Here is a 24453-nt window from a genome sequence, read left to right as displayed (position 1 = left end):
TTTTTATAAACTACACAAATGTGGCTTTTCATTCATAATTATTGCTTTTAGATATATATTGTATAGAAAGAACAAAATAGGATAATGTTATAAAAAAGTTATCACATTTTTTTTTGTATTTTTTTTATTTTAAGTACATTAATCACTAAAATAGCCACAAAATACAATGATTACGGCTTTCGTGTGTTAAAAATAGTGATTATACCTGAAATCATTGACAAAACTTATTGAAATGAGCATTCAAATCACCCTATCGGGCGATGTAAATTATTTTTTATCACTCATCGTATAATATATTTCTATAACAAATTATACATTTTCTAAAACTAGATAAATGTAGCTATTAAATAATATTTTTTATTTAGAAAAAACCATTACAGTTTTCATAAAATGTGCAATAATATGTATAAAAAAAAATCTCGTTTTCAGATTTTCCCATTTAATTTTGTATTTTTGTTCTAAAATACATATTTCTTGTTCCAAAAATGAATTCCTCGTCCTTCATTTATCCGAAAATGATATATCGCATGCCCTATTTTGTATAGTTTTAGAGAAATATGGTTTCAAAGGAAGCGCGGAGGTGCCAGCCTTCCCCCCCCTCCTCCCTCCTAAATTAAGGGGGGCTCTCGATGCCTCCCGATCTTTATCTACTCAGGGCCACCCAATGAACAACTGTGCCAAGTCTCAGTGCTTAATCATAAAATGCAGGGTTCCCATACAAAACATAGCAATAGCGTCCCCAGTACGACGCAAAGAGGACGCGTGGTGTTATAGGTAAGTTTGACGTGTCTGTCTGTCTGTCTGTTTGTCTGTTTGTCTGTTTGTCTGTTTATCTGTTTGTCTGTCTGTCTGTCTGTCTGTCTGTCTGTCTGTCTGTCTGTCTGTTTGTGTGTGTGTCTGTCCGTGGCATCGTAGCTCCCGAACGGATGACCCGATTTGGATTTAGTTTTTTTGTTTGAACGCTGAATTAGTCGGGAGTGTTCTTAGCCATGTGGAAATCAGTTTACAAAATTTTAATTTTGTGGTTAGGTTATGACAAAAAAATAATGAAAATAGATTTTAAATGTACCTAAGCTTGCAGCGGGTATAGTTGTTAAGTAAACGTCATAAATTTAGCTTAGGTCCGACAAACAAAAATCCATGGGCGGCTTAAGAAGAAACATATGCAATATTGTAACTGCGTTTAGTTTTTAACTTAAATACTTATCGATTCTTGCGTTTGATGAAGTTAATGATATAGCCTGTCAACCAAATTTTGGCAGTAGCAATGTATATCAAACTAAAGTATGGTATCCCTATGAAACGAACAAAAACCAGCAATGTACGTCGAACAGCCACAGATATTTTTTTTTTCAAGGGGCTCGCTCCTTCCTTACGAATTAGATAATGTATTAAAAAGGGACGGATATGTGCTAGTTATTTCTCTTTTTGGTAGGATGGAGATTTCCACAGATAGGATACAAATGGCACGCGAATTTCCACCGATTTTCAAAACTAGTGTTGCTAGCCCGCGATTTTTCAAATTTGCCGCATTTTTCTAGTGACAAGATTTGGTTGACGGTCTATAGATAATAATTGCTCTTTAAATACTATGACTGGTAAGCGTCTTACTGAGTCTACTCTTTTAAAACACACTTTTTTTTTATTTTCAACCTCAGTATACTTAGAAAGTCTTTGTCCTTGTTATTCCGTTTTATAGTTACTTATTGTCTTCATTAATTCTCCGTTTAGAAATTTCAGTGCTCATTAAAATAAAATTACGAGCATAAATAAGCCGTAAAAGTATGAATGTATAATAATTTTCCGCTGCATATGATTATTTTATGCAATTATGCAGCCTTAGTGCGTTTTCACATTATCCGATCCGATATCGGATGTCGGAAGGATTTCTATGGAAAAAATCCAAGATGGCGCCTGTAATGTATGGGATATCGGTCCGACATCCGATATCGGATCGGATAATGTGAAAACGCACTTAGACTTAAGAAAGGCAACAATTTGAGCCAACGCAAGCTACAGTCTACGCATAAACACTATATTTAAAATACTATTTTAAAATAGAAATCGTTACGTATGTAGTTCCGTTTTGCACAAACACTAAATTACGTAATTTCGCATTTTTCACTGGCCACATTAGAAAAAAATAATTAGTCATAAACAATTCAAAAGTTTTTTAAACACGCAACGGGCTTACGAAATTAAACGTCGTTCGCGCCTAAATGGGAAAGGTGAAAGGTAATTATAGATGGCGCTCTTCTATGTGTCATTAATAATAAGTGATAAATTAATATGAGCATTAACGTAAGAGAACACGTAGTAGGTACGCGTACATTTTGAATATAATTACAATACATGTATCAATGGCTTTAAGAAGAATATCTCCCGCTTTCCTATAAAAACGTAGCCCCATTTGACTCACTGGATATTGGAATAATTTAAAATATTTTTAACACAATTTCATGTAATTATATTAACTGTAGTAAATGATCATTTTTGAACGTTTGAATGTTGAGGTATTTTTTTTAAATAATCTACCTAACGGTTTTTTTACCTCAGAAACAAATGATTAAATGAGGTCTAAATAATAATTAAGAATTCGGAACTTAAAATTATACGTAAGGACACATACCCAGGCGTGGCATGTGTCTAAGTTTAAATACTTTCAATAATTTAATATCAAAACAGGGCAATAAAATAGAACTGAAAAAGCAAATTTGAGCGGAGAAGGATTGCTCTTTTTAGCCACGAATTAAGTTTTTTTTTTCGGAACCTAGTAGACATTTGACATTTTTTAAGTAAAAAAAAAATGTTCGAATCAAATTTTGACAGTAGCAACCTACCGCAACGGACGAAGACCCAACCTAACAGCCATTCACTTTCACTAAATCGCTATTTTTTTTGCAGATCAAAAGCAAGAAGCTGTGGAAGTGCTCATTCGGTTCGAGACAGTGTTGTGAAAATATCGATTGTGGTTTGTGTAGTGCTGTGTGTGGATTCTAGTTTATTTGCCAGACCGAAAAATACAAAATGGTATGTTTATTATTTTAATAAAATTGTATTCCTTTGTTATTTGTTTGAAGGTACTTACATACTTATAGGAGAAGAAACAGATATTTTTTGAAGATTCTTGGAGATTGAATTTAAAATTACATTTCCTGGATAAATTTATTACAGTAAAACTTGTCGATGAAAAAGGCGGGAAAATCAAATTTCTTATGGGAGGTCAACTCTTGACGCATACATTATGTTGTCACCTTTTTTATTGACAAAATTTTTTATAAAAGAAAAACTTGATTTTTCAAACGTTTAATGTTTTGTTCTTTGCATTTTCCTTGTTTTTTAAAGTTAAAAATAAAATAAGGAATTTTAATTTTTTACGAATTTACCAGTGGTCCAAGTCCACATTTAGTAAAACGTGACTGATTTTTTATTGCCTTTTGGTACTTACATTAATTTTATAACATTAACACTACAATAAAAATCTTTACTTATTTGCATACCTATTATCACTCCATACTAAAGCGAATGAAGTAGATAATGATTTTTGTTCCATATTGTTATACTCTTACTACTATAGGTACATACGATGTAGTTATTATAGATACTAAATTGACATAATTACTTATTTGACAATTCGCGTTTAAACGGTGATTGGTGTGACGAATTTATAAACTTACATAAATTCTATTAAATCAAGACATCAAGTCTGTCATCTGCAGGTACGTATTTATTATACATACATAAATACATACATACAAACACGCCTGTTTCCCAGAGTTGTAGGCAGAGATCACGTATTTCCATATCCATGCACGTATTTAATAAATGAAATTAAAATAAATCAATATTAACGTTGCAATTAAATTACGGAAGCGTAACACATTATTTTGTTAGAATGCCATGGCTGGAAACAATATTTAAATAAGTAGCCGCAATGCAGGCGAGTAGCATATTTAAAATGCAATCAGAGAAAAGACACCAACCAGCAAAAAAATAAGATGAAAAAAAAACTACTTAAAACTATTGCCACCTTCAATGTTCGAAGTATGGTAGGTAATAGATGGTCACTAATATTGTAACGTACGGGTATAAATGATTCTAAAATGTTCCATTTAGAAATTACGTTCTTCACTTTTACGAAAATTTAAAGCAGGTTTGCGACTACTTAATCGTTAATATTGATTTAATATTTACCTACGCAAAGGTCGGGGTATTAGACTGACAATTTTACTTTTTAATTTATTTCTTTTTAAATCGGTATTTTAGGAAACTTATCAGCCAGCCCTCTATCTTCAAAAGATGTTTTTATTCCAATAGACGCAATTATCCCAGTTGACTTAAATACTTGGTGCATAGTTGTTTAATAAAGAAATACGCAGCACATTTATTACAGCCACATTAATGGCTGTCCCAATGGCAAGGCTCCCATTATCCTCTAAAGGATGCAGACCACTTACATTAATGCAATGCTGACGAACCTTCACCTTCAATGTATACTTTAGCAATTCATTTCGGTCAGTAAAAAAGGCGGCAAAAAAATCTAGGCGGCGAAATCCTGGTCATAGACAATTTTAATTTCGCGACTATATTTTTATTGAATTCCGTTAACTTTATGGGAAGGTTCTTTAGATCAAATAGGTACTATTAATTTCTCTAAGAAACAAACGTCTTAACTTTGACGGTTATCGAGTTATTAAAAAAAATTAAGATAATTACTGAACACGTGTGTTATGCCTTTATCAATTCCTAATGTTATTTGTTTTGACATGTGCCGTCAATCACTTGACACTAACTTGAATGTAATTCTTAAATTAATTTCATTTCGTCGTTATACAGTGCGTAAACTTAATAAGGGCGATAAATGAAACCAGGCATACAATTCAATATTGTTATCATTAATTAAAAGGTGTTTTTGAGTTACTCTTAATTTTCAGGACATAATAAATTTTTGAAAAATTTTCCAGCAGCAATGTACTGTAAATGTGGTTGCGATGACAATCAATGACAACTGTCAACCAGCGTTTAACGCGAGTGTGTTTGCATTACGTTGCGGGCCGAATTAATTTGTATGGATAAAAAAAATATTTCTATTTTAAGTAAAAGTTATCTAATTCCATTTTTTATGTCCTATACTCACCACCGTTAAGAGGTTCGCCCGTATTAGGTTTACACCCTGTATAGGTTCCTGATAATGAACCTATAATAACGACGTGTCGAGTTTAACAAAAAACAAAAAAAAAAATGGTGTATTGGCCAAAGAGTAAAGTTTAGTACAAAGTTATTTTTTTATTAGTGTTTGTATTGATAAAATAATGACATTGCCATTCTATCGTTTGCGTTTCCCGTATCGTTTTGCAGTCCCGTAAAAAATAAGTACAAATCATAAAATAAGTAAAAAATGTATAAATCCTATTTGCACAACTTTTATGACGAGTCCAACCACGAAATCGCGTATGTTTATTGTTTCTGAACTGGATTGTTTTATGTGGGTGGGCATTTTCGCGAAAAAAGATTCAAAAACTTTTTTATTTTAATGTTTTTCCTATATGTAGGTAGGTGTTGCCTTGTTAAGATAAGATAAGATAAGATACTTAATATTTATTGTCAAAGCTGTGCCAAAGGTGTTTTAAATATTTACAAAGTTCATCAGCTTGCCCATTTCAGTTAATAATAGATATATTAGATAGATATATATGAAAACCTTAGCTGCTCAGATATTTCTGATGGATATGACGGCTGGAGCATTTTCCTCCCCTCCATAAATTACCTGCTATTCTTTGTCCGTTTGCTTGGACAAATGAAGTCGCTTAACACCTTTCAACCGAGACCAATAGTATATCGAATTAGTATGCAGTTGGCTTAACAACCATGATGAGCTATTGTGGTTCAAAAAAAGCAGAAATAATGGGCATAACGAGCAATTATGAGTATAAGGAAGTGTTTGTTTGTCTACGATACTTATGCTCGCATCCAATTATTATGACGGTAAAGGTTAGATGATGATGATGATGGGGATAAATGTCGCTACTGTGATTGTAGGTACAGAGTAAGTGCGTTTTCACATTATCCGATCCGATATCGGATGTAAGACCGATATCCCATACATTACAGGCGCCATCTTGGATTTTTTCCATTGAAATCCTTCTGACATCCGATATCGAATCGGATAATGTGAAAACGGACTAATAGTATGTGTACTAATGTGTATCTAAGTTAGAAAAAATAGCTTCAAAAAATGTGTGATCTTGATTTGTCAGTGACAATAATCGGTTATTGTGGCGCCATCTGGTGAACTGTTAAATTGTCTAAACTGGTAGAATTACTACTATGAAATTGGTATACAATTGTCTACCCTTTTTCTGATGTTAAAAAACGAAGAATCGGATCTTATTTTTTCTGGTATACAAAAAAGTTCAATTTATTTACAGTGTGCATAGACAATTCGACAATTACACTACTTCCGTTAAACCGTGATACTATAGTTTTATCTGTGACAAGTGTTAAATGAATGTCATCATCATCAGTCATCATCTTACTCAAGTGTGATATTTTTGTCTTCATAATCAAAGTTCCTGTCACAATGTAAGAGAGTTTGTGTTTATTAAATTAATAAGCTTTTTTAAGCGACCATAAATAATAATATCATTTGTCCTTACCAAAAATATAACGGGATTTATTTATTTTAACACTTTTAGTTGTTAGTTAATACATGTTAGAACCTACGTAAGTTTATTAACTATGAAGTTCGTATGTGCACCATTATAAACTCTACTGGTTGAATAGAATCGTCTTCTAGACAATGTCACACAATGTAAACATGTCAGTTTGGTTCAGTTCGTTTGCCTGTGCGGTCGGCACAAATATACATTGGAAAACTATCTAGTATTTTATTTACTGTGTCCACGGATATTTCCAACTTGGTAGCAGATCATGCAGTAAATTTGCTACGATAGTAATAATTTTCCGAAGTGTTCGCGTGAAACTTCATCAAATTATTTTCAAAATTTTCGCAACAAAAACAAAAGATGGCATCTGCCAGTCAGAATGGTTTCATCGAAAAACTGTCTGGAATACAGAATTGGGAATGTATAAGCACGCCTGAAAATAAAAATGAAGACGCGAAGAAGCAGGAGAAGGCGCTCGCGAAAATCGCCTTAAACGTACAGCCTTGTGTGTTTCCACAAATTAGAAATGCCAAGACGGCTCGCGAAGCGTGGAGCAACCTGCAAAAGGCATACGAGGACCGAGGCTTGTCACGACGGCTCGGACTGCTACGCACACTGTTCGTCATCAAACTGAGCGAATGTGGTAGCATGGAGGTTTACGTCAACAAGGTCATGGATATATCGCAACAGCTGAGCGACATCGGGAAGGCATTGGAAGATGACTTCGTGGCCGTGATTCTACTCAGTGGCTTGACAAGCGATTACGACCCGTTGATAATGGCTCTAGAAAATTCGAACACGTCACTGTCAAGCGAAAATGTCAAAGCCAAATTGCTTCTAGAAAATTCAAGACGCAATGAGAAAAGTGAGAATGCTACGGCTTTTGCAACTCGGAAAGCACGCAACCCAATTAAATGCTTCAGGTGCAAAAAGAGTGGACACACCAAGAAGGATTGTCCAGAAAACTCTGACGGCAAGAAGAGTGGCATGAAAAGCCAGACGATGCTTACTGCATTGGCCGCAGGAGCGAACCGTGACGTTTGGTACGTCGACAGTGGTGCGGCACAGCATTTCTGCAACGATCGCAGCTTTTTATCAGATTTTACTACTGATAAACCAAAGAAGGTATACATCGCGAATGGTGAAGCCTTATTGACAGCTGGGAAAGGAACTGCTCAAGCTTTGTTAAAGGACAATAGTGTGAGATCTATAAGTAATGTGTACTTAGTACCTAAATTGTCTACAAATTTATTATCTGTTAGTGCTATGGATAGGAAAGGTTACGAAATTGTGTTTCGTTCTGGCGTGTGTAAAGTTTTTGACAAAGGGCAGGTTTTAGCTACAGCTACCCTAAGAGATGGTATTTATCAACTCGATGCCATCGAAACTCTTTCGGCTTTGTGTAGCGAGCCATCTTCGCAGGCTATGCCTTTGTCTTTACGTACAGGTGACAGCGTAGCGGTGCCGGCACGTTCTGTTGCTGAGAGCGTGAAGCATGCGCCACAGTTCCCTGCTACTGGAAGCCAGTCAACGCAACAAGTTTGGCATCGACGTCTATCTCATCTGAACGCCCGCAGTATGGAGTTACTGAGAAAAGGTATGGTCACTGGTATTTCTTATGACAACAATAATTTTGAGTCGTGTGTTTCCTGTATTTTAGGTAAACAGACTAAGTTGCCATTTCCGAAGAAATCTGAGACCAGGGCTAAGGAAATCCTTGGGTTAGTTCATAGTGACGTCATGGGACCACTACCGTGTCCGTCCATAGGTGGGAAAAGATATTTCCTGTTATTCATTGATGACTTGTCAAGAAAAACATTTGTTTATTTTCTTAGGCGGAAGGATGAGGTTTTTGAGATGTTTAAAGAATTCAAAGCTCTCGTGGAAAACCAAACCAATAAGAAAATAAAAGTTCTTCGTAGTGACAATGGTGGTGAATATGTCAATTCTAAATTTCAGAAGTTCCTGAAGGCGCATGGAATTCGACATCAGACCACGGTTCCAAGGTCATCAGCTCAGAACGGAGTCGCGGAGCGCGCGATAAGAAGCGTTACGGAGAAAGCCAGGTGCATGCTTCAGGAAGCAGGCTTGAAAAAGGAATTCTGGGCAGAAGCGGTTAACACCGCCGTCTACCTTAAGAATCGCTCTCCGACTAAGGCTGTGATGGGCAGTACACCAGAAGAAAAGTGGACAGGTAAAAAAGAGAATCTTAGCTACCTGCGCATTTTTGGCTGTCAAGCGTATACCCTTCAGCACAAACGGGACAAACTGGATCCCAAAAGTAAGAAGTATATTTTTGCCGGATACTGTGACGATACCAAAGGTTACAGATTGATAGATCCGGAGAACCCGAAGACTGTCATAAAAGCTAGAAACGTGATTTTTCTAGAACATGCTTTTTGGAATGACATTTCATCGGATGAGTATGACAGTTCACGTTACACTCAGATTAGTTTGACGAACAATGTAACTGTCGCTGATAATACTCAGGTGCAACCCGCTTTACCCGTTTTACCCCAAGAGCCCGCAGAAATATCTGATGAAAGCGTTCAAGATAACAGCGTCATTACAACAGATGATTCTGAGAGCAGCAGTGAGACCCCAGATGACCCTGCGGATGAGACGTATGTCCCAGGAGATTCAACACTGGAAGACTTTGAAAACTCTACGGACGGAACGAGTGAGTTTGAGTCTGCTAATATAGCAAACACTGTATGCAGTGACACAGGGGACCCTCAAACAGTTCGCGAGGCACTGAGTGGCCCGGATGCGAGTAAGTGGAAAGCCGCGATGGCAGAAGAGTATAAATCCTTCATCGATAACAAGTGTTGGACTCTGACTGACCGCGATGCGAAGCAACGGCCTGTCAAATGCAAGTGGATCTTTAAAAGAAAGCTTGGCCTCGATGGGGAAATACTGAGATACAAAGCGCGCCTTGTTGCAAAAGGTTATACCCAGAAATACGGTATTGATTACGAGGAAACGTTTTCTCCTGTAGTAAGATATTCCACTATACGTACGTTACTAGCTTTAGCAACGGAACATAACATGAATATCGAGCATCTTGATGTAAAAACGGCGTTTTTGAATGGAGATTTAAAAGAAACCGTTTTTATGGAGCAGCCAGAAGGCTATAAGATTAAGGGCCAAGAAGATAAAGTTTACAAGTTGAATAAGGCCATATACGGACTGAAGCAAGCTTCGAAGTCTTGGTATGAGAAAATAAATGGCGTTTTGACAAACAAAATGAAGTTCAAACGTTTATCTTCCGAACCTTGTGTTTATGTCAAGTCGAGCGGGAAATCCATTATTATAATTGCGCTCTATGTTGATGACATAATGTTGTTTTCTTCAGCTGATTGCCGAGATACGGCTGGAATCAAAGAAGAATTAAAGAAGGCCTTTGAAATCAAAGACTTAGGGCCAGCTCATCACATTCTTGGAATGAGGCTTTGCAGACAGAATGACGAGATTACTCTAGACCAGTCAAGCTATATTAAGAAGGTGCTAGAACGATTTCATATGTCGGACTGCAAACCTGCACGAACACCTATGGAAACAGGTCTGAAGCTCGTGAAATCTACAAAGAAAGATTGTACGCACGACTACAGAGGCCTGATAGGATGTCTAATGTACATAGCGGTATGTACGCGACCAGATATTGCGCATGCTGTCAGCTCACTCAGCCAGTTCAACGACGCGTACGACGAGAACCACTGGAAAGCGGCGAAACGCGTTCTTCGCTATCTGAAAGGTACGCTTAATCATTGTTTAAGTTTTCAGAAATCTGGTTTAGACATCGTCGCATATGCTGATGCTGATTTTGCGTCAAATGAGGTCGATCGCCGATCTTATACCGGTTTTGTGTTCAAAATCGGAAATTCTACGATCTCATGGGAGAGTAAGAAACAAAAGACAGTCGCTCTTTCAAGCACGGAGAGTGAGTACATGTGTCTGTCAGATGCTTGTAAAGAGGCTCTCTTTCTACGCAAGTTTCTGTTCGAAATTTACGGGGTACAGTATAGGATTACTTTGTTTAATGACAATCAGTCTGCACTGAAATTGTGCGCTAATTCTATGTACCACGCCAGAACGAAGCACATCGATGTACGACATCACTTCATCAGAGAAATCGTTGAGGAAGGTACTGTCGTTTTAAAATACCTATCAACTGATGAAATGGTGGCCGATGTTTTAACGAAACCGTTAGCAAAAGAAAAACATGATAAGTTTGTTAGTCATTTATTTGTATCATTAAATAAGTGACTTGACTCTAAGCAATATACTATATACTTGTGAAGGTATAGTTTGTTTTAGATCCGTTTCATGTATGTTTTGACTATTTGTAGTTTTATATGTTACGGATACTTTACGAAATTTACTGATACCTTTGCTATGCCTATTTTTGTGTTGTAGGTAATGTTTTGTTTTTAGACAGCGGATGTGTCTAATGTATTTGCTTAGATTACTATGTGTTTAATGTATGTGATGTACATGAGTTTATATTGGTTCAAGGGCCAATGTTAGAACCTACGTAAGTTTATTAACTATGAAGTTCGTATGTGCACCATTATAAACTCTACTGGTTGAATAGAATCGTCTTCTAGACAATGTCACACAATGTAAACATGTCAGTTTGGTTCAGTTCGTTTGCCTGTGCGGTCGGCACAAATATACATTGGAAAACTATCTAGTATTTTATTTACTGTGTCCACGGATATTTCCAACTATACATACGGGGTGTCCCGTAAACCAACGCCAAAACGAAAAGGGGTGATCGCTGACATAATATTAGTTATCTATCACATTATGCAAATTTGACTATGAAAATGCCATGGTTTTTGAGATATTGGCTGAGGGAGATATTAGTATGGCAAAAAGTAAAGTAATATCTCGAAATCTATGACATTTTAATTAAGGTCAAATTCGCATAATGTGATAGCTTGTCGTATGAATGCACCTATGTCCTATCACCCCTGTTCGTTTTGGCGTTGGTTTTAAGGACACCCTATATACATAGTACGTCAATAATGACAATAATTCATAAACTGCATTTTTTTTCTTATCTACAGATCTCATCTTAGCACCTCATTCTCTTTATCACATTTTAATCTCGACATAGAAAACAAATCGCCACTTCCGCGACTATTATCATAAACTGCATAATTATTATAATCATTTCGCTATATCATTTCCCTCAAAATTTACTCTAAATATTATGCATTAGATTCGAATTCAGAACGCGCGTCCAAAGCAGATGCGTGCCAAGAGAATCGAAACTTTAATGTAGCATAGACACGGTATTTTTTTTTTATAAGGGTACGTTCGGAAGTTGCGCAACGAGCGAAAGTGTTGTTACTCTTACTGCGGTCACGGTCGCGATTTCGGTTGTTTATGAACGATTACGCAATGTAGGGCAGTGGATTGGTTTTATTGGGTTTTTGTTCATTTGGCACGGGTTAATGAGGTGGAAAAGATACAAAAAATGTTATAGGCGGGTTACTCAAATAATTGTAATATGTTTATTGTCTCATGGGAGTTTTATTGTTAAAATATACTACAAATTAATATAAGGAATTTTACCACCCCCACCTGTTACTGGACTATCACTTTTTGTTTTCTTTCAACCCCTTAATTGTAAGTGCGTTTCACATTATCCGATCCGATATCGGTTGTAAAACCGATATTCCATACATTTCAGTCGCCATCTTTGATTTTTCATCGGATATCGGATCGGATGTGAAAACTGAAACTTGAGCAGTTTGCTCTTATTTGTAGAATGTTCTTTATACCCCATTTGGCAATACAGGCGTGAGTTTATGTACTTGTATATATTATGTAACATTGTAACAATTGGTCTGGCATAGTGGGTCGATGGTCCTTCCCTGAGTTCGAATACATGATATAAAAATAGTTGTGTAATTTCTTCCCCAGGCATAAACGTCTTCTATCACTTCTATATTTAAGTTACATATAAAGAAATAAAATGTATCACTCAACGCTATAGTCGCGTTAATGATAGCTTTAATAACCCTAACTTACTTGTATGTTTAATAATTTTCTTAGTAACTCCTTGAATAACTTATAGAATGAGATTTACATAAGTATTTGAATAAAATATTAGTTAGAACGTCGTCCGATCTCAACACATGTCCAAAAAAGGAGGTAAGTGCCATCAGATTGTTAAGAGGCATACAGAACCGCGTACAATCGATGTTACACTCTTATAAGGTAACGGACCCAATCATGGACAGTTTAAGAAAAAATTTCGCCTGTTTTTGATATTTCACTGATAAATGTAAAAATTCTACCGCTAAGCGTGTTAAATCTTGAATGTCCTATCCTTCTTTTACATTTCAAGCGTATTGCAGAATAGATACTCCTATTGGTTTCTTCATAGTTAACAAATTAAAACTAGGTGTTTTTTCTCCAATTATGGACGGCAGTTCTCCAGTAATGGATCCCCCATTATGGACAGTGAAATAAGTTTAAAATTTTACTTTTAAAGCCAACTGATACTCAATGAGTCAATTTTATATACCAGAAATACAATTAGTTTGGGTTATTTTAACATAGGATTGTTTCTTGTAAGTTTTGGTTTTGTAAATTGTTCCTTGTCCATAATAGGAGGTACGCAGTTTTTCGGTTCCAGTAATGGACACTCGCAAAATAACGCCATTTCTTTATATTTTTGGAGCAACAAACTAGTATGTTTTATACCTTATCTCATGCTTAATGCAGGAAGTAAAACGCATTCAAGTTTACACCGAGTATTCATTTTTTATTATTTTATACATGAACTCAACTTTCTTAGCAACATTACTAAGAATTCGTCTTGATATTTTTTTCAGTAAACTGGTGAATTTCATCTTGTCGCCAAAACCTTCAGAAATAACCGAATTAATTGAAACTTCAAAATGAAACAGCTCTACAACTCTAGTTTATGGTACATAGCCGTCAGTTATTAGAAACTAATTTTAGATACTCATTTTTAAGGATTTGTGTTTTTTTGTCCATAATGGCATCACCGTCCATTATGGGGTATTTTACCTTAATTACCTATTTTTAAAATGACAGGTTTTAATGTTAAATGTTACGTAAGATTAACAAGGTAGTTCAATATAACACTTTAAGTTCTCCGCGACCACGGCCAGTGCAACCTGGCCGAAACGTTGGGAACAAAGGTAAAATAATGTTAATTAATCGCGTTCGACCTGTATGTGACTTTAAATAAAGGTAGTGCAATTTCCAAGATATTTTTCAGACAACGGTCAAGAACTTTTGACGTCCAAAAGTCTTGAGCTACATTTTTCTTGTACTTACTTAAGACATGGACGGAGCGCATTGACTCAGATAATGATTACAAATAAGATAAAAATATTTTAGATTTATAAGACATTTTTTCAAAGAGAAAATAATGATTTGCGCGCTTACTCAGTTTTAGTTTTTTTTACTAAACATAAAAAAAGTGTACAACTTTAAATATGAAATGGTTTGAGTTCATGTGACCATTCAATGTGTTACCAAGTTACCAAATTTTGATGCGAACAGATCCGGTCCAGAGTAAATATTATTTTAAAGTGTTATACTTGGAAGTCAATTTGCATGAGACGAGTACATTTTAGCGAGAGGTTAATCGCCTTCGATGTGCTAAGTATATTGTCATTATGTCAATACATTCATTCTAGTACAACGGTGTAACATGAGGGATTTCGGAGGGCAAAATAAAGATAAAATGTAATATGACGTCAAGCAAATTTCGACAAAAAAAATTTTTTTTATATTTTTTGGATGTATTTTCACATAACAAGTAAATTTTATACGTAAACCTGGCACTTGAAATAAAAATTAACATTTTTTTTCTAAAAAATTTTTTTTTTCAATGTTAACTAGTTATTTTTTGACATCTATCAACGAGGATAGTTAGAATATGTCCGATAACGGCATCATTGCCATCAAAATTTTTATTCTGAGAAATAATAAGTAATTGTAATTTATTAAATGCTTATAACTCTGAAAGTAGGCTAAATCCAGAAAAGTTTATATGACATTTTACTCATCTAATAAGGTGAGGAATACGCTGTTAAAATTATTCGGTTTACTCATGTTTCACCGTGTATGTCTAATATCTACCCATTGTTTTTAGCGTAAGAAAAACACTATACAATCTTGACGCGTTGTTCTACCTACTGGAAAAACCGACGGACATCCGGGCATGACAAAACAAATTGGTATAGGTAAACAAAAAAAAAATAGAGATCCATTTCCATTTCCACGACAGCGACAACTGTAGGGCTACCATGACTTTTTGAAGTTAAAAAATACGTTATGTTTTCAGTGAAAGTTACGGAAAATATATGGAAAAACTGAACGGCGCTTCAAGCGGAAACGCACATGTACTAAAATTTTCATCGGTACCACAAGTTACTAACGTATTCACACCGAGTTTTAATACGTTCCTAACTTCACAGCTAAATACTTTACGTGCAAATGTACGGGAAGACCCGACCCCAGATAGACTGGGATAAGGGTAGGACAAAGAAAGACTTTACGTGAGTAATCATAATATGACAGTCACTAGCGTAAAAGTTCATTCTGTATGCTCAATGGACTAACAACTGGGATACGTCAACCGGCGGAGTACTATGTGCTCTGAGTTTTGGAGCCTTTTACAGGGTTCGTGGTCAAGGGGTGCTCACGTTAATATCTCTTTCGTAGACATCTATCTCTATCGCTCTTGCGTATTGGCGCGACTGAGCCAGATGTGTTCAGAAACGTTCAAAAACGCTCAAGTTTTTGATCCTATTTTCTTTAGTTCATTTTATTAATTATTCAGTAATTTTCATTTAATAATTTTAATTAATTTATAATAATTGTCAAATAATATATTCAATTTGCATATTTTTTAAATTCAAATATTGTATCGAAGTTGACATTACGCATTTTATAAAGCATTTGTTTTATTTTTATAATTTTAATTCATTAGCATTCATAATTCAATAATTCATTATTTATTCAATTTGTATATTTGTTAAATAAAATATCAATATTGTTTAAAATCACATATGCAATTCAAGTTTCTATATTCAAATTTTACCTATGGCAATGTTTAAATTCAAATTTGACAGCTTTTAGAGCTTTTCAAAAACTTACTGTTACTGTTCGTTGATTCCGCTCTCCAACGACACTGTACCACTTTCTTTGTTCTTTCTCATAATTCGGAGTAAACCAGCTTTAAACTACAGTCCGCTTATCATTTAACACCTCTGCAACACCTGAGCCCAGCGAAGATTAACTATGGTCCTTCGAGCCTTCGAAATTGTGAGGGGGCAAGATTGTGGCACCGAGTCGAGCTCCACATATTCAACGGACGTTCTTCAGCGAAGCCGTGGGTCATCCAGGTTGGCGTAGGGCACATCCAGCTACGTGCCAGTTCCGGAGCTGACACTCATCGCGTCCCATCAGTCAGGAGCGACGAGTGAATTCATAAACAGCATTCACCGGACACACGGAGCATCCCACTACAGTGGGAATTCACCGTAACCGTCAGTCAGTTACGGAATCCAGCCCATCCAGCACCAACCAGACCAATCCAGGAGCAATTCAGTGGAGAGCAACGGCAGCCAGATTCAATCATCCATATTCAGATCCAGGAGCAGTCAGCGCAGAAGGAGGAAGCACGAAATAGTGAGATCGTTCCTTGTCCTTCTATTCAATTCACATTCCTTTGTTTTTTTTTGCAACTGTTCCATCCATCCATTCATACATTTTAATTTCAAATTATACCTATTCATATTCACAGTTATTCTATCAAATTCACATAATAGTAAATTCATTGTCTTCATTGCCACAGTTTGGTCAGTACACAGTAGATATTCACACTTATTCACATAATATTCATTTTTGTAGGCATATCCTAACCTTTCAACACATTCCGTAGTAATACATAGCATTTAAATTCACAAATACACTTTTAACTTCATACCTAACTTTTAATCATTAATCATACAGTCATTTCTATAATTCACACGTCTAATTTCAATTTTAAACACTAATAATCTCACGCGAACACGTTATTGAGTCAATTTTTATATCTAACTGCAGATTGCCGGTAAGGTGTAAACAAACTCATTAAGTGATTACATAACCATACGTGCATCTCATATCAGCGTTGCGTTGCATACAAGTTTGAGCGCCTGAGCATTTATAATAGCAAATTTTATTCATGACGTTTTATTTAAATTTATATATTTAGGCAATTCAATTAATTTATTATGTCACAATGTCTTCTGACCAAATTTACACAAACTTACTTACAGGCGTGAGATTATTACAGGCAAACTTACAGCCTTTCAGAGGTTTGTTACAAATTTAGCAGCCGAGCCACAGTTAAGCGATTTGCAGCTTGCTGAATTGAAATTAAGATTTGATAGGATAGGAAATATTTATGACGAGTTCGATGCAATACAGACTGATATAGACATATTATTATCAGAATTCACAAACGGAGAAGATATCGGAGATGAGAGGGCACTCTTCGAAGATGTCTACTTCGCCAGTATGTCAGCGTGCAAAGGTACTGATTCATACATATTCAAAGCCTAATTCAACCATCCAGGTGTCGACTCAGGCTTTGAAAATATTGTAGACGGCAAAACAAATAATCTGCAGTCTACATTTTATACACATATATGCAAAGCCGCTACTGACATTTCATTAAATTCAAATATTCAGGTCTCGGTTTGTAGGGAGTCAGATTCAATCGGTCCCAGGCACAGCTTGGCGCCAGAACAAGACGCTTGTGAGGAGCAGTTTACAAAAACTGATCCTGATGAGCAATCCACATCATCCATTAAGTCGAATGAGCCGCCGACAGTTGGCTATATCATTAACAAATGCAATCCCAATCGTGTGGTGGGAACACCGAGCAACCTCGTCTATGGTCACGTTCTTGAGAGTCCAGGGTTGCTCAGTTTTATACATCACATTATTGTGTACATATACAAATATTACCGACTCACATTCTTTCACGCAGGGCCTCTTTTGAACAGGAAAACGGTGCAGCTCTTGATGGGCACCATATCAAGAGAGCATGAGGCGTTAGAGGATTCACCGATTCATTTACACCAGTTCACATTAGTCACACACATTCACACAAGCACATTCAGTCATTCACCTACTGATTCAAACTAACGGCAATTATTATTCAACGTAAATTCATTCCTTTTTCATTCCTTTCCCATTTCCTCATAGGGCGATCCATTATTTTTATGCACATGCACAGATTGCAACATTCAAGTATTCACCGGTTCGCGGCAGCTACGCTTCGGAAGGCAACCATGGCAGCGACGGTTTCACACGGGCTCTCAACATCAGCTACCCTCTCCCTATCAACACATTATTGAAGTCATAGACTTCAAGGCGGGAGCATGTTCAGAAACGTTCAAAAACGCTCAAGTTTTTGATCCTATTTTCTTTAGTTCATTTTATTAATTATTCAGTAATTTTCATTTAATAATTTTAATTAATTTATAATAATTGTCAAATAATTTATTCAATTTGCATATTTTTTAAATTCAAATATTAAATATTGTATCGAAGTTGACATTACGCATTTTATAAAGCATTTGTTTTATTTTTATAATTTTAATTCATTAGCATTCATAATTCAATAATTCATTATTTATTCAATTTGTATATTTTTTAAATAAAATATCAATATTGTTTAAAATCACATATGCAATTCAAGTTTCTATATTCAAATTTTACCTATGGCAATGTTTAAATTCAAATTTGACAGCTTTTAGAGCTTTTCAAAAACTTACTGTTACTGTTCGTTATTCCGCTCTCCAACGACACTGTACTACTTTCTTTGTATTCTTTCACAATTCGGAGTAAACCAGCTTTAAACTACAGTCCGCTTATCATTTAACACCTCTGCAACACCTGAGCACCAGCGAAGATTCGTTTCCATAGTTTTATTTCATGTATACTTAGTTACTTGGCTACTTGTTCATATTAAGTAACTAAGTATCTACTACGCAAATTGGAAGTTGTCTTGTACAAAACTATTTTACATTTTGATGTGGGTTCGACATGGACAAATCTTGTCTTAATTTTGAAACTTTAAGGATAACATTATTAGTAGGTACTCGTAATTTTACAATTACATGTTTTAGTGAATTGTAGGTAATGTAGGCATTTAATCGGTAGGTAATGTAGGCGTCTAAGTTTCAAGTAGGCATAGTAAAATGCCTTAACCCCCTAAAACTACTGTCATACCTCCTAGTGGGAATTGTGTTGTAATTGCACGATTACAGTGCGAGTGTGATGAAAAAGTAAGTAACGCAGATGCTAGCGAAAGTGTCAGTGTTAAAGTGGTGAGGTTATAAAATCCCTTTCTTTGACACGTCATGCAGACTGTTTCGCATATGTGACGTTCTGCGAGAAAAGGTACCTTATGACGGTCGGCACTTCGTAGCAGCGCATTAGTATTTGTGCGTCATTAGAGTAATAGCAAAGACATATATAACTCCGTATAGGTAGATAGTCTAAGAAAAAAACGTATCTCAGTACCATACAGAAAAAGGTATAGTGGCCTAGATGGCATTACACCTTTGGGGTACGCTCAGATAGATGGCGCTAATATTAATATTTGTCATTTTCAAACATTAATTTGTTTTTTATCATACAGAAACGTCTGCGAGCAATATTACATATATTTAAATTAAAGGAAAAATGGAAAAAATCACACCTCCGGCAGGACTCGAACCTGCGACCTCTGGGCTTGCCGGGGCCATCGCGCTTCCAACTGCGGAGGCCTGCTGGACGTGTGCGAATTTATCCATGCCTTCCCTCAATTCTCAACCGCCTTAGGGTGGCGTCATAGCAAACATCTACCCGTAAGAACTTTATCGGCTTGATAACTTTAGAGTACGTTTATGAAGGGGTATATCTCTATCTTTCAATATCAACACATGTCAGGTAGAGGTTGATGTGGCTCAAATTGACAAAACAGAGATTCTAAAGATTCAATATTGTGTCGGGGGATGGCAGTAAGTGCAGAGTGACTCTAATTTTACTTTGAAAATAATACTCTAGATCCATTCTCTTTGGTAGTACGTAAAGGCTCATTTAGACGGCGGCGGCGCGAAAACTCGCATGCGATTTTGGTTAGGGCCTTATCACGCTGCGATTTACGGGCGATTTCAATATTCGTCAGCAAAATCAATTTTTATCCACTTTAGTTGAAGTCGATATTTGTAGTATTTTATTATCTACGAATGTGGGCAGATGGACAAGCAACAATAATGGCACCATTGGAAGAATCAAACCCTGTTGCAATGGATATCGCGGCGAATACGCTGCGCACTCGCAGCGGACTCGCTGCGCGTTCGCTTCGCTTCCAAATCGCAAGTGTGATAAGGCCCTTACATCGCGAACACAACAATCAAATTCGGCAATGTTTGCGAATTCTCTCACCGTGTAAATGTGGCCTAAGCGTCAACCGCCATAAGGTACCTTTCTTGTCTTTTGAGGAGTGCAGTACCTTGCAAAAAATGGTACCTTTTGCCAAAGAACGTCATATATATGCTTTGAAAGATCAGGCCCCGTAGCCGAATGGCATTTCTCCGACGCCAAACGAAAACGAAACGTAGTCCGGCACTGTCGCGCCAATACGCAAGAGCGATAGGGATAGATATCTACTAGCGTTTCGTTTCGTGAGCGTTTCGTGAGCGTTTGTGCCATTTGGTTACGCACACAGGCCCCGTAGCCGAATGGCATTTCTGCGACGCGAAACGAAAACGATACGTATTAGTCTGGCTCTGTCGCGCCAATACGCAAGAGCGATAGAGATAGATAGCTACGAGCGACGCGTATGTTAGTAGCTTATTAATAACCTGTGGCACAGGTCCGCGTCGTACAGCTGTGTTCGTGACCAATAAAATGGCCCCGAGGGAAGACCAGCGCCGACCCTCGGGTTAGCTTTTTATGCTTAGTCGGGACCATTTCGTGGTAACTTATATGTTTAATTTCTTTTATTTGCTGTTTTTGTTTTCTTACTTGTGTATTTTGTAGTTACATACATACAATCACGCATGTATCCCATAAAGGGGTAGGCAGAGCACATGAAACTACTAAAGCTTCAGTGCCACTCTTGGCACAAGAATAAGATTTAATTCATAATTTGCAGCTCACAGTAAGTACCTTCGTGTAAAGTTTTTGTACCTATTCAGAATCAGAATCAGAATATTTTATTCGTTAAACATAGGTAGTACAAAAATTTGGTCTTATAAATAAATATGTCAGTAACACTATGTTTTTCCTGATGGCGTACGACTATTTTCTTATATTAATCATGCGTAATTACAAGATATAATTCATGCTTTAACAAAATGCTAAACAACCAGAAATTCATGCAAATGATATTGAAGTGCTAATACAAAAAACAATTGCTTCGTTAAATACAGTATTTAAAATTAATAAATAATATTAATAAAATTAATTACCAGAGGCCGAGGTAGACCAAAGATGAGATGGCGGAAAGACCTGGACTCATTTTGTGGCGGCTGGCGAGAGCATGCACAGAGCCGTGACGAGTGACGGAAAACAGGGGAGGCCTTTGCCCAGCAGTGGGACACACTATAGGCTATTTAAAAAAAAAAATATTGCATTTTATTCTTTTACTCTGGAACGTCACAGCAGTAAGGTTGCGGTGGCATTACAGAAATGATAGGCTGCCGACGATTATTCCTTTCACTTGCACTTCCTGCACACAAAGGTTGAGGCATTGTCCGTGTCAAAGTCACGGACTTGCACTTCCTTCCCGACTTTTCTCTTTGGCACGTTACTTAAGGTTTTTAGCATCTCTAACCTATCCTAATAACCTAACCACAAAATTAAAATTTTGAAAAAACCCCCGACTGCGACATAGTTGATCGATTTTCATGAAACATGGCTAAGAACACTCCCGACTAACTCAGCTTTCAGACAAAAAAAATTAATCTAAATCGGTTCATCCGTTCGGTGTACTATGTCGCGGTCGGGGTTTTTTTCAAAATTTTAATTTTGTGGTTAGGTTAGTTAATTACATGACTTGATAAAAATTTGGGCGGAATAACCATGAAATATAACTTGGTTCTCTAAAGTTTCGTATGTTTTCGTCAATCATACATTTTGAGGTATTTTTAAGGATAAGGATACAATGACTTTTCCATACATTTTTTTTGCCAGAATATGATAAGGTAAATTTTTTTTAAAGCCATAACACTTAATCAGAGTGCATTGGGGTAATTTCGAAAGTCACATAAAGTCACCATTATTTCCATCATATCAAGATTCTCATTTCGAAATTATCGGAGCATTTCTTAGCTTCGAAATTAAACCAATGCACCGGGTTTCTTATCAACAAAATAAAAAGAGCTAAATACCATCGGATGTTGTCTTATACAAATTTGCGCTTACATAAGCCCACTTCGGCTATTGACTATACAAACCATTATTTAAGACGTTATGTAATCAAAAACGAGTTCTATAATCCTGTTTTAGAATCAATAAACTCTGATATGCAAATTATTCTTTTTTTCACTAGTAGTAATCATAAATCACGACCAACTTAATTTTGCTGTCCAAAAAATATTTGCATTCTAAGGGATTCGTCAAAAGTTTAAATAAAATATTGAGATAAGTTTTATGGTGGACTGTAAATGTAAGTTGGTGCAATCAGCGCCGGCCCGCGCACTTGAAAGGGGTAGAGCGAGATACAGTTTTGGCGCCCCATTGTTTAAACTTTTTTGGGGTCCAAACCCAAAACGCCATCGTTATAGATTTGCTTTGTCCGTCTGATACCTCACAAACATTTAATTAATTAATATAGTTATATTAACGCGAGCGAAGCGAGCGCGATATTTTTTCCTTAAAATTATTGATGGGGGGCTCTACATAAGCCCCTGTCTTTCATAGGCACACGTACCTACGCGAGGCTAAAGCTTTCCTGCGAAACTGATAACAGTCGGAATTGAGCTTCATTTCAGGGCCAAGGCAATGTGAGACAAAAGCAAATCGCGGCAAAGGCCAACTTGGACAGACATTGGAAATTCGAAATGTTCGACTTCAACTGCAAAACTGCAGAGCTTGGAATTAAATAGGTTAATTATGCTCTCATGTTGTTCGGCCTTTGGCATATTTTGGGGAATTTAGACTTCAGTGTGCTTACGTTCCCGACTTCTAGGCCTTTTATCTCGTCATCAGTTTAATTTTTATAACACTAAGAGTTAATTAGGCCACAGTAACTCGGTAGTCAGCGTAATATCGGCATCGGTGGTTTGCCATGTGTCGGTTTCCTAGTGATTAGAAGTTCTTTCATCATCACGCTTACGCTCCTTTGATTCATACAAAATTGCGCCTCTCTGAGACTTTTTGTACCTCTGGCTTTAAAAGGGACTCCGCTTTGGATTGTCGGTCATGTCATTTGGATAGCGACGTAACTTTGTCTTTGTCGCTCGGCCTCGCAACAATGTGGTTAATCAAGAGCTATTAGATTTATCCTTTACGGCGCCCTAGCTCCCACCTCCCACCTTATGAATGTTGTACATTTTAGCATTGTGGTTCTTCTGCAACCAGAATCACAAATCTAGACTTTAAACAGCCAAATAAAATTCGATCCCGGCTCCTCTCACCAATTTAGGTTATGTGTGCGCCCACGTAATGACGATTTTGGCGCCCCCTTACTATTCGGCGCCTAGAGCGGCCGCTCCACTCGCTCTACCCTTAATCCGGCCCTGGGTGCAATTATAGACGGTATGGTGTCACGTTTTTTGCCAAGGTTATGGTGCCATGTCACATTTTTTGACCATACGCGGTTAACACCTGTGGCTGGATTTATGTGTTTTTGTTGATACTTTGAACTTTTGGAAAACGTAATTGAAAACAAATAAGCTAACTACAAAATTAAAATTTTGAAAAAACCCCCGACCACCGCGACATAGTAGACCGATTTTCATGAAACATGGCTAAGAACACTCCCGACTTACTCAGATTTCAGACAAAAAAAACTAAATCCAAATCGGTTCATCCGTTCGAAGGCTACGATGCCACAGACAGACACCCACACACACACAAACGGACAGACACACACACACAGAGAGACACGTCAAACTTATGGGGGTTAAAAATAAACCTAATGCAAAATGAATTCGTTTGGCATCTACAAGGTGCTCGCGAGGAACCCGCATAACTTGAACCACACGTTTCTGAGGCAAAAAGAAAGAAAAAATGTTATATACATTTTAAAATTTTTCGCCAAAAAAAAAATATTTTTGTTGTTTTTTTTTTTACTTTTTTGGACGTATTTTCACATAAAAAAATTTTTTATCCCTAAAGTTGGCAATTAAAATGAGTTTTTTCATTTATTTTTCTAAAAACCAAATTATTTGGAAGTTTTTCTTGTCACATTTTGACATCTATCAATGACTACTGTGAGACTATGCTCCACAATTGCGCATCAGCGCCGTTAAGAAACCTTTTCTACTGAGTAACAATACGGAAATGTTTTTTTTTTAATTGGCAATAACTCTGAAACTAGACGAAATCTAGAAAAGTTTATATGACATTTTAGTCTTAAAATGTGACCAAGAATATGCCGTTCAAGTTATATGGGTTCCTCGCGAGCACCTTGTATATTTTATAGATTTCCAAATATCTTTATAACTATAGTGTAACGGCGTGGCTTGCGTGGGCGACGGTCGCGCGATGGTCGCGCGATGGCGATGCGACGCATACGAAATCA

The 24453-nt window shown here is 36.6% G+C and overlaps 1 protein-coding gene across 1 annotated transcript in view; it reads left to right on the top strand.

The window, feature by feature from the left end:
• Positions 1-24453, top strand: part of LOC125235514 (UDP-glucosyltransferase 2) — a 95120-nt gene that overhangs the window by 29899 nt on the left and 40768 nt on the right. Inside the window, exon 2 of the mRNA XM_048142091.1 lies at positions 2905-3030. Coding sequence (XP_047998048.1) covers positions 3028-3030 — 3 coding nt within the window. The 5' untranslated portion in view covers positions 2905-3027. The remainder of the gene's footprint in view (positions 1-2904; positions 3031-24453) is intronic.

Source organism: Leguminivora glycinivorella, chromosome 17 (assembly GCF_023078275.1).
Source record: "Leguminivora glycinivorella isolate SPB_JAAS2020 chromosome 17, LegGlyc_1.1, whole genome shotgun sequence".
Lineage (NCBI taxonomy): Eukaryota > Metazoa > Arthropoda > Insecta > Lepidoptera > Tortricidae > Leguminivora > Leguminivora glycinivorella.
This window is presented reverse-complemented; position numbering and strand designations above follow the sequence as displayed.